The sequence below is a fragment of the Parasteatoda tepidariorum genome, chromosome X1 (genome assembly GCF_043381705.1).
Source record: "Parasteatoda tepidariorum isolate YZ-2023 chromosome X1, CAS_Ptep_4.0, whole genome shotgun sequence".
In the NCBI taxonomy this organism is placed as follows: domain Eukaryota; kingdom Metazoa; phylum Arthropoda; class Arachnida; order Araneae; family Theridiidae; genus Parasteatoda; species Parasteatoda tepidariorum.
Genome location: NC_092214.1, coordinates 45278247 through 45293512, shown reverse-complemented (window position 1 = coordinate 45293512; position 15266 = coordinate 45278247). Strand labels below are relative to the sequence as shown.

The following is a 15266-nucleotide window of genomic DNA, read 5'->3' as shown; positions in this document are numbered from 1 at the left end:
ATATATATATGTATATATATATATATGTATATATATATATATGTATATAAAGTAACAGTACTTTGAATGAACTATGAAAGGAACATGCATGCATAATATGTTGCGTTAGTATATCTCATATCTCATGGAACTTTCCAATTCCAAAATAAAATAAATAATTTAACAAAAAAGAAATGTGTTTTCCGAATATCCACTCATAACATTTGTTAAACTTTTTCGTTTTCATTTTAGCAAAAACCATAATAGTTTGTTCTATTCATTTTCAATTTAAGCACATACTAAAAACTAATTCAGAACTAAACTACATGCCACCTTGCAAGTTCAATTATCTGGCGAAAAATTTGATTTCTAAACTACTATTAATAAAGCGGCAAGAGTTTTTTTTTTTAAATTAACTCTTTTCAAAATGATTGCTAGTTCAATCAAGAGAGTTAGTTGTAACTTTGTTTATTATTTAAGTTTAATTATAATGTTTGGTTATTATTATATTTTTCATAAATTCGAGGTACCGTTGAAAGAATGTCGTAATTTTAGCGCTTCTCAGACCAAAAAAACTGGGAACCATTAACCGAAAGCACGCATAAAAACCATTAATTCGGTTAAATTTACTTTTAAGATTTCCATTTTTTACTAAACGTGAAGTAAGGAGAACTATCATTTTGAAAATCAGAATTTCAAGTAAACCATTACCATATAAACGGAAAAATTACCAAATAAATAATTTAAATACTATATATTTTGATTTTATTGACCAGAATGATGTTTTTTTAAAACAGAAATGTCCTTACCATACATTATAGTAATTTTACTAGAATTTTTTTCACCATGTTATACGATAAAAATATGCAGTTGGTCAAAATACATTATTAACGAGAATCTAAAATGAAATATGAATAAGAAGTTTTGGTTGTCTAATTATTTAAATGTTTAAAATTCGCTTTACTGCTAAACTCAATGAGAACTTTATTTTAAGGTTTATAAATTTTAATGATTGATTTTCATATTAAGCTTTTATTTGTACTCTTAATTTAGAAATATAAATAAGAATATAGCTTCAATATACAACCCAAAAATATTTTATTGATATAAAACAATAATTGAATTTAATTACTAATTATAAATCTAAAATGCAAAACTATAATTTATTATTTAAGTAATTAGAAATCCTGGTTTGTCCGCCTTCATAAATCAATGACCTGTTTTCCGCGTGTTTAGCTAAGAACTTATTGTTCTCAGGTTCCGCAAAATGACAAGCTACAAATGAACAATGGATTTTCAAAATTTTAATAAGAGAGGAGGTTAAGGCCAGACATAAAGCAAGGAAATATAAAACTCTCGAACAAGCTATAGTAAAGTATAGTTTTTCGCTTAATGATCAAAGTTGGATAATATTACGATAGCTAACGATATACTAGTATAATGATTGTTATTATAGAGGATTAAGCTAAACAGTGGACTATGAAACTAAACCTCTTGAGATGCAAAACGGTAATTTTAAACCAATATTCATGAAATCTGGAATAATTACATCATTTAGGTGTATGAAATTATAGATACACATAAAAGTTTATAATCCCTATTTATCAAAATTACGGAATTAGAACTTAAACGGACATTAAGTACGCTGCATTTATGCTTTTAAATAAGTGTTCATAAAAAGGCGAAAAAAAATTATCTGAGTTTATTTTAATGGCTTGAAAACGAAAAGTACTCTGGAATAATCGTTTTAGATTTAATTAAAGTTCGAGATTGAATTGAAATTTTTATTTGCCTCAAATCTTTCATAAGTATTATTATCATTATTATTATTATTATTATTATTATTATTTTGAAAAAGGAGCTTTAAATAGAAAAAAAAGTATCTTATTTATTTTGCTAGTAACATAATTTCGCAAGTTCCAATATTTCAATAATATTTTGTACATTAATACTAAATGTTGTAAAATCATTTGAAAAACAACTAAAAATATTCGGTCTGAAAACTAAATTATTAAATTTAGAGACACACAGTGAAATCTAAAATGTTACGCGATCTCCCATTTAAAGTATTTTTATAATTATTGTATTTTCTATTTTTTTAACTTTAAGAAATTGATTAGCAAATAATAGTCATTCCTAATAATTAGTAAATAATAGACATAATAAACATTCCTAACACTGAGTCGTTTTTTAAGTCGGACTTGAATAAAAAAAGGACTTCATTATCAATCAAACTCATGAAACTTGTAGATAGTCGTAATACTTAACTCGAAAAAAATAATTCCCGTGAGCTTATTCTGTAAATTTTCAGTTGTCTCTTAAATTAAAGAATCAGCATTAATTGGTTAAGACTGTGAAATTCAACAGGGAACAGTCAAGCATAGGTCCTTAACTAAATTTTGATTTAAAGTGTTTATATAAATTAGCTTATTGAAATAAAATAGCTGACATTTCAAAATAAAAACGAAAAACAATGACAATGCTTAAAAATTTAATGATTTGGGATTTTCAGTTGCGTATTTTCATTTCAAGGTGAGAGATCTTAGCAATAACTGCAGCACTGCAGCATAAATGAAAGCATTACGTAGCAAACTGCTTTTAGTCCTATAAAAACTATAAAACATTTTTAAGCCAGAATGCTATACCCATCTCTTATTTGTTGTTTGAAAAGCTCTTAAAAAGATTAGTGTATCTAATTTGAAAAGCTTTCGTAACATCAGAGTGAACTACAAACTTTAAAAAATGCGTATTAAAGAAAACGCAGTAAGTAAAAAGTACTTTTAACTCAAACGCATTAAGGTTTTATGCATCTAGTAGAAAAATCACATTAGAAGCATCGCGGTTCATAAACTTCACTTGAATATAATTAATAATTTATATCCTGTGTTCATGTTAAACTTATTAAGCGCCTTATTTTTAATTTGAAACATCTAATTATTAAAACTTTAAATTTTAAATATATTTCATATATTATATTTGTCATCATAATATTTTAAAAAAATTTTAAATAGTTCCACATGTCGAACATTAAAAATTACGTATGCACTCTGTAAAAAAGAAAACGAGACTCGATTTTTTTTTATCCTATATGAATTTTAATACCATTCTAGAGGACTCATTTTTCTCCTTTAGCTATTGCACTTTTATGCAAGAATAATTGAAATATATAATTTTATTTTTAGTTATGAAAAGAAAAATTTTTTAACATTAAAAAATATATAAGGATATTTGAGCTGTTATTTTTTAGAGTAGAATAAGTCGTTTACTTTTTTATTTATGTTTACGATTTTAATAATCATTGTTGCATTTTCATATTTCATCAAAGTATGGCTAAAAAACACCACCAAATTTATTGACCCTTATAAACATTTTTAAATTCATTGAAATACTAACCCTTAAGAGCCCGGACTTATTCCTCTTTCAAAAATACGCCACATTTAGTGAAAAACGTATTTCTTTTATATGTTTTATTTATTTATTTGTTGTGAGAAGTTAAATCCTTTGCAATAATTATAATGAATTAATAATTTTCTAAAACTTTATAATCTTTTTTTCATGACAAGTCATTTCTGCTATGTGAAGCTGAGTTTATATATCTTTTATTCTAGTAGAATACCAATAAATATAGTCTATTTAGGATGTTCCGTAATTATCGCTCTTTATAAATATAGTTTTTAGACTTCTTTAAATAAAAAGTATGAATAATAGAGATCGCAAATTAATATTTAAGCGAGAAAAAAATAGAAATGATATGAATATCTATCAAATCACTAATGAGGAAAGCGGAATAAAAATCCTCTACACCAGTCTGATAGCCTGATGGCCCAATAGGATGTTCTTAATAATAGCTTTGCAACTTTTTTCCATTTGCTCCGGCAATCAAACAGCTTTCAATGTTTTTAGTCACAGCTTTCTCAGTTGTGATTCAAAAAAATTTTGGAAATGTTATAGTTTTCCCTTGTTTAAATATTAATTATACCCTACAATTCAAAATTTCTAGATTATAATTAAATAAAATAATAAAACTAATGAATATTTACTAAAAATTATTTTTTGCATGGAATTGTCTTTGGAGAAACAAATTTTATAATTGTTTGCAGAAATGCTTCAAGTCGCTTAAAAAGTTCTCGAGATATGATAAATACACAAAAAATAAAATTAACATTCAATGGTTCAAATTTTAGACCGCTATCCACGCCAAACTATTGTACTCATATTTCCCAGATTGTGGCTACCTCCTATATCTTGGGGGTCAGAAATCCAAATTCGTCGAAAAAAGCATGTTTATTCAGCGAAAATAAGTTTTTATGCCTGATTTCGTAATTTGAAAAATCGTCTGCACTAATGAATTAGCATATTTGAAGTCACTCCATCGAACCCTTAAGATTGAGTCAAAGAACATGAAGATACGATCATGGGATCAAAAGTTATTCATAGTGCATTTATTTTTTGCGCACTATACAACTACGGTGATCAGAGCATCCTGCTTTAAAAACCCGAAGGTTCTTGATTTGAATCCTGCCAGTAGTCAACGAACATTCCTCTCACACATTTCTCCCTTCACAGCATTTTCAAGACTACGCTCTTTGCTCAAAAATGATTATATGCTGTTTCAATCTTCGTGTCAATTTCAAATTCGACTATTATTTGTCTTGGAGATATTTTGTAACATTTTTGTTCAATCTTGAGAAACCCTTTTTTACAGCTCACTTTTTCTGGAAATACAACAATTTAACTAAAAAATATTCTCATTTATCCTTTATTTTAAATTTAATGATTTATTTATGTTATAAATTATAATAATTAATTAAATTATTTTAATAACTTATGATGAATTATTTTAAATTATACGGTTAGAAAAAAATTGATAGATTAGTGTAAATGCTTGATATATGGGTGATTCTCACGAAACATGATATTCACTGTCCCTTGCTCCAAGATCTAATACTATAATACTAAAAGAACTTTTTAAAAAAAAAATTAATAAATACCATTGCAGTTAGCATTTTAAAATGACTTTGCATTGACTAGCATTGACTGTTTTGTAAACTTAAAAAATTTAATTGAACATCAAAATGTCATGTCCCAAACAATATTTCCAATAATAACTAGCTTCAAAACTTCCCATACATTTTTCGAAATCTATCCTATGTAAGCATTTCTAGAATATACGCAGAGGGTATTGTTTACTAAAACTTCGTTTAAAATAATTTTTTTCTGTCAATAATTTGTTTGTCCCATGAAAATCTGTCATTTTCCTGGCTACTTTTATTTAGTGATTTATAACCAAAATAGATAGCGCCAGGAATCAATATCTTATGTTAATAGATTGATTAGATACCCTCCTATCTGAACATGTCTTGTTGCATGAATAAAGAACCAATTTTCTGGCTCAAAATCTATTTCAAAAAATTTTTCAAGGTGAGTAGGTTTTTATGCGGTCATTTTCCTGGCTTCTTGAAATCATTAATAAAAAAACTACATAGATTTATCTGAGTTATTTTAAGAAATACTGTTGTTTTTTGCAGAATATAAACGTCTTCGGCCAAAATATTAAATTAAAGTAAAGTTATATGCTATATAATGGCGAATTTGTCATTATACTGACTGTCATTTTCCTGGCTTATGAATGCCAGGACATTGAAGTGTTACCAGAAATTCTTTTTAACTTCTAATACTGTAAAGAGGGAAAGCAAATATCATATTAACCTAATACCAAGTTTATGTATGATTGTAATATGCTTGGATGTAATCAAAGTTATTTATTTATTTAATGATTGATTATTATACACAATTTTATTCTGCACATATCAGCAACAAAAATTTTTTTGTTTCTTTCTACAGTGGATAAAATGAATTAATTTAAGCAATTTATGGTCCATCTAACATAAAGGCTTAAGTTGAGTTACTTACTATTAATTTAAAATGACTGTTTTTTAAATTTCTAAGGTAATATGTCATTTTCCTGTCATTCAATTTTTTTTCTCGAGAAAATGTCAATAAACTACACTGCTGTCTATAAGATATTAATAAGTGTAGCTAAAGAAGTATACAAAACAAATTTTAGATTATTTTGAAGACTTTAAATTTGAAGAAATTTTTTGGTCCGAACTATCACGTTTCGTGAGAATCACCCATATATTGAGTTTGCAGAGTAATTGGGTGATTGGTATATTAGCTTTCCAGAGCATTCTAAAGCTAACCTCTGTGTTAAACATCATTAACCGATATTTCTCATTAAAAAATTAATGATTTTAGAAAGCAATGATAACAGTTACCTCTGTGTCATTAGGGGCCTTAAGAAAATAATGGTTGAGGATGTTGGCAGTTTTGACAGCTGATTTCATCTGTTTTTCAAAAGTGTTTGTGAATTTTGAAGGTAAATGCCATTCAAACCCATTACTGGAGAAATCTGCCAAAGATGTTTTACGACAGGAACCATTTTGATGCGAGTAATAAATATTTTCAATAAATTGTAGCACAGCAGCAACAGGATTACCACGCTCAAATAAAATCTTTACTTTTTCATCAGGAGTCAGATTTTCTGGGCGCTTGGGTCTTGACGTAGCTTGGGTTAATTGAAATGGTGGTATGCCAGCTCGAACAACGCCTATTGGAATGCTACAAAAAATAAAAACCAAAAAGGGTGCTTTTATTCCCATCAGGGTGACCAATTCACTATATCCATCTGAAACATCCTGAACCTGAAAAATAAATATGACGAAAATAAATATGATGAATATGTAATAACAGACATCTATGCATTAAAAATCTAAGTTAAAGATAGCTTTCCTAAAAATGAATCAATTATTGAATCAATCGTTTGTTCACTGTAAAGTATTGAATTATAGGGTAAAGAATAAATGGGTATTTCCATTACTAGAGTAATATCTTTTGGCGTGACTCTGGTTATAAATGTTTATCTTCGACTAGTCGTCTTCGGTAGTTCGTCTACCCTTCCGGACGCAATTTTACAAACCATCGTTGTTTCAGGACCTGCTCTCTCTTGTTAGGCGATTTTTTTCTGAGAGCGGGTATGATTCTTGGCTTCGTGGCCGAGAAGCAGGGTGGAGGTTTTTCTTCTCAGAAGAGAAGCATTTTGTTTTGTCTTTCTCTTCAAAACGAAAGGGAAAAAAAACTTAATTTTTGATTTATTGTTCTCAATTGTTTGTTGTAAATCGATACTTTTTCACCCTTTCAATTATTTTTTTTTTATATATATTCGATTGTACAATAATACTACTAAGGTTTTATAAATAACTATGAAAAAACCTAGTATTTTTTGTGAAGCACAACAATAAAATTTATCCAGGAATTTAAAATGTGTATAACTGATCAGTTAATTAATTTCTGAAAATTGAAATGTTCCTAAACAATAGTTTACTAATTATTGAAGCATAATCAATGTAAACACTTTTCTACTTCAATTAGAAAGCTAAGCTATAAATAAAAATAAATGTTAAACTCATCTTAGTTTTGTTATAGACAATCAAGAATTCTGTACATGCATATTGCTTTAAAATAAATAAAAGTCAAAAACTAAGTAATATTTCATACAAATTATGAAAGAGAAAATGAGTTCGCTCTTATATGAATTCGCTCTAAATCATAAGTTTTTCGAGGTTATATTAAAAATTATAAAAATCATGGTTTTTTAATTGCCAGATTTTTTCATTGCGGAATATTCGATTTACATAAATAAGCTGAGACAACCTTATGATTTTTTCTAGTTACATAATAACGGGAAACGTCACTTTGTTTTAAAAAAAATATTTTACACATGATTTGAAAGGAATAATTGAGCAATTTTATTAGAATAGTTTTTATTTAATTGTAAAATCGAAACGAAACGTTCAATAAGAATTATTTAACTTTTATCAATCCAATATAAATATGATGAACTCATATAAATAAAATTATAGATCAGATTAGGCTTGAAATGTTTCATTTAATTTTGTTTTGAATTTGTTTGTAATAGAAAACTATATAGTTATTTTTTTATTTATTAATTTCTAAGTGGAAAATATTTTGGTTAGAGAGGTCATGTTCCCTTTGTGATTCTTTGATTACAGACATGGAAAATCTAATTTTCCATCTGATTTAATGAGCTAAAGATATCGTAAATAATTTAAAGGTACAGTGACTAGCTAATAAGATATCGAGTATAAAAATCATCAGTTGATATGGTCTTTTACACTAAATTCTTGTAATTTAAAAAAATTTCTTTACTTTTAATATTATTTTTTTTTACTAAAATTCGTCTCAAAATGTCATTCAATTGGAGAAATTTTTAATTTTTAACTATAATTATCACTTTTCATCAATTATTTTGAAAATATCTATCTATTTAAATTGCTGGTTGATTAATTTAAATAAAAAAACAAGTCTAAAGCAATAAAAATTCCACTAAAAGAAGGAAAAAATAAATCTTGGACACTAGTATTCTTTTATTTCTATATAATCTTGTACAAAAAATAAGTCGGAGTTAACTGTTGAACTGCTGAAGGACTTGCACAGCCTGTCCGTGTCTTTTTATTTTTCAGGTTGATCACACACAAAAGTGTATTAAAAACCAACATTAAAAATAAGATATCTAAGGGATAATATTGAAGCCGATATGTCAAACGCAAAATCACACGTCTCAAATCATTAAATAATAATGTAATATAAATAAATAAAAGTAATGTATAAATAAATGAAACAAAAATTTTAACGCTACTGAATCAAAATTTACAAAAAGTACAAAAAATTAAGCATTCCTACGCTAAAATATCTGTAATATTAAATGAATTCAAAATAAATATATCAATTTAAACTATATTAAAGTATACATATTAAATTATATTTAAAATATATTATAAGAAACTTATAATAAAATAAATGAATTTAAAAAAATAATTTTTAAGTGAAAATTATTTGCTCAAATAAAAATTACAATTTGTAACATGGTGGGGGAAAGGATATAATTATATGATTCATAAATAACATAGACATGATTCATAAATAATTTATGATTTTTTTTCATTTCTGTTAAATCATTAAGTACTCTAAATTTCTTTTTCACACTTAGTATTTTTTGCCAGCTTTTATATTTGTTCTTTAATCATTGTTTCCTTTATCAAAAACTTACCTTATTATTCTTATTTAAAGTACTTAGTAAGAAACAGAGATTAACTTAGTGGATAATTTCTTGATTTCAATATTACTGCGACTTCCATATGTCACAGTAAAAGAATATCAAATCAAATCTATACATTTTTACTACAATTATTTTTGATTCTTATTTTGATAAAAAGGATAAGAAAGGATTAAAAGATTAAAACCTAGGAAGAATGCAAACATATAAATCTCTCTCTCTGTATATATATATATATATATATATATATATATATATANTATATATATATATATATATATATATATATATATATATATATATATATATATATATATATATATATATATATATATATATATATATATATATATATATATATATATATATATATATATATATATATATATATATATATATATATATATATATATATATATATATATATATATATATATATATATATATATATATATATATATATATATATATATATATATATATATATATATATATATATATATATATATATATATATATATATATATATATATATATATATATATATATATATATATATATATATATATATATATATATATATATATATATATATATATATATATATATATATATATATATATATATATATATATATATATATATATATATATATATATATATATATATATATATATATATATATATATATATATATATATATATATATATATATATATATATATATATATATATATATATATATATATATATATATATATATATATATATATATATATATATATATATATATATATATATATATATATATATATATATATATATATATATATATATATATATATATATATATATATATATATATATATATATATATATATATATATATATATATATATATATATATATATATATATATATATATATATATATATATATATATATATATATATATATATATATATATATATATATATATATATATATATATATATATATATATATATATATATATATATATATATATATATATATATATATATATATATATATATATATATATATATATATATATATATATATATATATATATATATATATATATATATATATATATATATATATATATATATATATATATATATATATATATATATATATATATATATATATATATATATATATATATATATATATATATATATATATATATATATATATATATATATATATATATATATATATATATATATATATATATATATATATATATATATATATATATATATATATATATATATATATATATATATATATATATATATATATATATATATATATATATATATATATATATATATATATATATATATATATATATATATATATATATATATATATATATATATATATATATATATATATATATATATATATATATATATATATATATATATATATATATATATATATATATATATATATATATATATATATATATATATATATATATATATATATATATATATATATATATATATATATATATATATATATATATATATATATATATATATATATATATATATATATATATATATATATATATATATATATATATATATATATATATATATATATATATATATATATATATATATATATATATATATATATATATATATATATATATATATATATATATATATATATATATATATATATATATATATATATATATATATATATATATATATATATATATATATATATATATATATATATATATATATATATATATATATATATATATATATATATATATATATATATATATATATATATATATATATATATATATATATATATATATATATATATATATATATATATATATATATATATATATATATATATATATATATATATATATATATATATATATATATATATATATATATATATATATATATATATATATATATATATATATATATATATATATATATATATATATATATATATATATATATATATATATATATATATATATATATATATATATATATATATATATATATATATATATATATATATATATATATATATATATATATATATATATATATATATATATATATATATATATATATATATATATATATATATATATATATATATATATATATATATATATATATATATATATATATATATATATATATATATATATATATATATTCTAATTTACATAAAATTGCCCATAATCGCAAAAATAAATCATTAATGATATTTCATTTACTTTTATTATCTCGTCTTTATCAAGCCGAAATGAATAATTTCTTTAAAAATATTATAAATAAATTACAAAATATTACAAGATAACACTTATCGACATATCTTCTTTAAAATGTTATTAACAACTCGACACCATTTGCCTATCAATTAATATTTTCCAGTGAAAATAATTTTTACAAAACGCAAAGTACTTCCTCACTAATAAATGTTTTAATAAAAGATATCAAAACGATTTCCCCCGACTTTTCAGTTCCTTCTTTTCGCTTGAAACGATTTAAAAATCATCCGTACTTCAAAACTAATAAAAGCTACCGAAATGGGGGAGGAGGGAAAAACCGAAAAAATAAGAGAACGAAATCATTAAAAGAGATCATCATTAAGGAACGTTACGAAGTATAAAAAGGAAAATTTGGGAGCAGGAGGATAATCGTTTGAGAATCACGTGACTTAGTCAAGAGCTCTTCTCATTCCAGTTCTCTGGCGATGTTTTAATCCCTTTTTTTTTTTCACCTGACGATAATGAAAGAACCAGAGAGGTTGTGTTCCATGAAGAAAGACAAGAAATGAAAGAAGGATTTCGCATAAATTATTTTATGATACTTAATATGAAATCGAGGCTGTATCATCATCAGAGAAAACTAATTTCGTGGTAATAAAATGCCAGAAATCAGCAAATTATCTCGGAATTTTATTTCCCTGCTCTCTCTCTCTCTCTTCCCTGTTTCCCATCATTCCAAAACACACCATAGCTATCTGGCTCTTAGCCAAGCTGGGTTGACATGCCACATGCTTGAAGAGGGTGGTGCCAAAAGTCACGTGACATTGCACAGCATTAATCCTTTGGTTGCTAGGGAACCCTTACTTTCCTCCCTACACCCTTATCCATCTGTCCTCAGTGAAGGAATAGCCTCATACTTTCTCCTTTCTTTACTCGGAAAGGCAAATTAATACATTCGCACCTCTAAGCTGCATTCTTGTTCTCTCTTATTTAATCCATTGGCGAAATAAATATGTGCGCATAACACTTATGGGTACAGAAATGATTCCTGCGGGAACCTTCAAATATTATCTGATTCACCGAAAGATAAACATTTTTGTTCCACTGAAGGATAAAATTACTGTAAAAATTAGTTGAACAAGCCTTTTATTATTGTTTACGTTTTCTACGCCTACCGTTTAATTAACGAAATTCATCTATTAAATTATGCAATAAACATTAAAAAAAATTAACAAAGAATTACTCATATATTTCAAGTAATTATTTTATGCTCCAAATTGTTCTCTAGACTTTTATCAATTAACGGACTCTTTCGTACACACCGTTATGAATCTTTTAGGCGTTCTAAATAAATATGAAGGCAAAAACATTTGGGGTCGTTAATGATTATTTCAGAGAAGGAAAAAAGCGCTATCAAATTTCAGCGAATTACAGTTTGTGGGAAAGCGTGTGTATAAAATACTAATACCTATTTGTTTGAGGGATGATACAGAGAGGAGTTCAATGAAGATTACTAAAAACACCTTTGTGTTTCAACCTGCAATAATCAAGCATTGATGTTCTGTACACTCGGCTCTTTTAGTCTTGATAGATCAGTTTCGATAGCGTTTTTGTTTTTCTTTACTTATTTTCTAAATTGTGAACCTTAATGTCTATACTGTTTTCTTTCATTCTGGATAAAAATTCTAAAAATAAATATTAAGGTCAGACTTTTCGAAACGCCTGGATTTAGGAGAATGCGATGTAATAAGATACCTTTCTTCTGCTTTTCATAAAATGTTAAGAAAAAATCTGTTAAAAACTTTTACTTTATAAAAATTTTTAGTCTGTCGTATGGTTGATTTAAAAGAGGAAAACGTTTTTTTTCCCGGTATTTCCAGTTACTCGCTAGTTTATAAATGTAGATACGGAGATCAAACCACACGGAGACAACAAAATTCTGGTAAAATTACTGCACTGTATGGTAATGACATTTCAGGGGAAAAAAGCTGGTTAATAAAGCCAAAAATATATGGTATTTAAACCATTCTTTTGGTAATTTTTCCGTTCATATGGTAACAGTTTACCGGAAATTCCAGTTTTCAAAATTATAGTTCTTATTACCACACATTTACTAAAAAATACAAAACTGAAGAGTGAGTTTTACTAAATAAATGATTTTCTTGCCATGCTCTAAGGCGTCGATCATGATAAAATTACCAAATTTTCCTTCATTTACATCATTTTATCGCATACTACAGAATCATAATTTATTGTTTTCCCAAAATCATTTCCAAAATGTTTAAGTATTAAATAACCGAGCTTTTAGGAGTTCTCATAGAGACATAAGAAATGGCAGATTTTACCTCATTCTCGAAGTTTTGACCATACTTTTTTTTCTAAATGTAAATTTGAAAAGGTTGAAAGCACATATCATTTTCTTCATATGTAATGACACAATTATAGTTCGTACCTAATTTATTTAAAAGAGATGAAATTATTCAAATTTCTTATTAGAATATTTGCATTTGACCATTTAAAGCAAATCGAATTCCTTTTGTAAAATTGAGTAGTCATCTTCAAATGTTAAGACATAGATTAGGATTAATATTCAACTTAATTTTCATGTTCTGGCTGCTTTTTAAGTATAATTTAAACCCAAAAGCTTTTTCGCCTATCTAGTTTTTAAGCAACGGTTCTTATTATTTAGATCGTTTCTATAAATTTTACAAAACCATGCATTACTAATTAGTTTTTTTAATATAGAAAATTATACGTTAACCTAATCAATTAACTTATAATAAACCAAAAGCCACTTGTTTCTCAAAATTTATTGATAATTTAAATTGCAAGATTTTTTGAAAACATATCGTGAATTTTTCTAATAATCATATAGTTTTTAAATAATACTTTTAGTGAATCAGAATAAATTCATTATAGAAAAAAAATAATTTAACTATTTTTTTTTTTATTTTAGAAATTCTGCGGAGGAATTTTAAAACTCTTTATTTTTCTTATTCTTATTATCTTTGAATAATTTTATGCCCTAGAAAAGATGCAAAACATCAGTTTTTGAGCAGCTAAACTTTGAAATGAGCAACAAAAAAAATATTTCATTATCTTATAGGAGAAAGAAAAATTTCAGCCAATTTTATGTTTCTTTCTATTTTCAGACAGGATAATCTAATGAAAAAGTATCAACAAAATAAAGAGCTACGAATTGTTTTCCAAACATTCTTTCAAAAACGAAGGCGTTTAAATGAAGCATGCACTTTAAAATTAAAATAATGTATTAGTTTTATATACCAAGTTTTAAACATATTTAATAACACAAAAATTTAATTTAGTAATAAGGGCAACGTCTAGATATTACACTGTAAGAAATTACCCACATTTTTTTTCCCGTATATATTCATGTATGCAACGGTTTAAAGTTTTTTTGTTGATAAATCGGTTTTACTCCATTTTTCAGCCCAATCAGTAACGGATTAAAACCGTCAGCTCAAATTCTAGCTTCAAATCACTTTGCAATAATTTTCTGCACTTGCTTTATAGCTCTTTATAGTTCTTACTTTATAGCTTTATAGTTAGCAATTACTTAATAGTTCTGAACATCGAATAAAAGAAGGCTGCAATTCTACTTTATTCTCAAATTGATACAATATTGTAGAGAAATTCTCAGTGTCATAATTCCTGCATAGAAAACACCTGGGCCGCTATGGCTTATGGGACAAAGCACGCGCATCCCAATGAAGTGACCCTGGTTCGAATCTTAGCGATGTTTTGTATGGTAGAAAACTGTTGAGGCTACGGATTTACTTCGTAAATTGTCTAGTTTTGCAAAATTAACCCAACTGCTGGTTTAAAACCGTAAAT

General features: G+C 23.9%; 1 protein-coding gene across 1 annotated transcript in view; it reads right to left on the bottom strand.

Moving 5' to 3' along the window:
- The window catches only part of LOC107448557 (metabotropic glycine receptor), an 80425-nt gene that overhangs the window by 41914 nt on the left and 23245 nt on the right, over window positions 1-15266 (bottom strand). The window contains exon 2 of the mRNA XM_016063804.3: window positions 6258-6683. Within this exon, the coding sequence (XP_015919290.1) occupies window positions 6258-6641 (384 nt within the window). The 5' untranslated portion in view covers window positions 6642-6683. The remainder of the gene's footprint in view (window positions 1-6257; window positions 6684-15266) is intronic.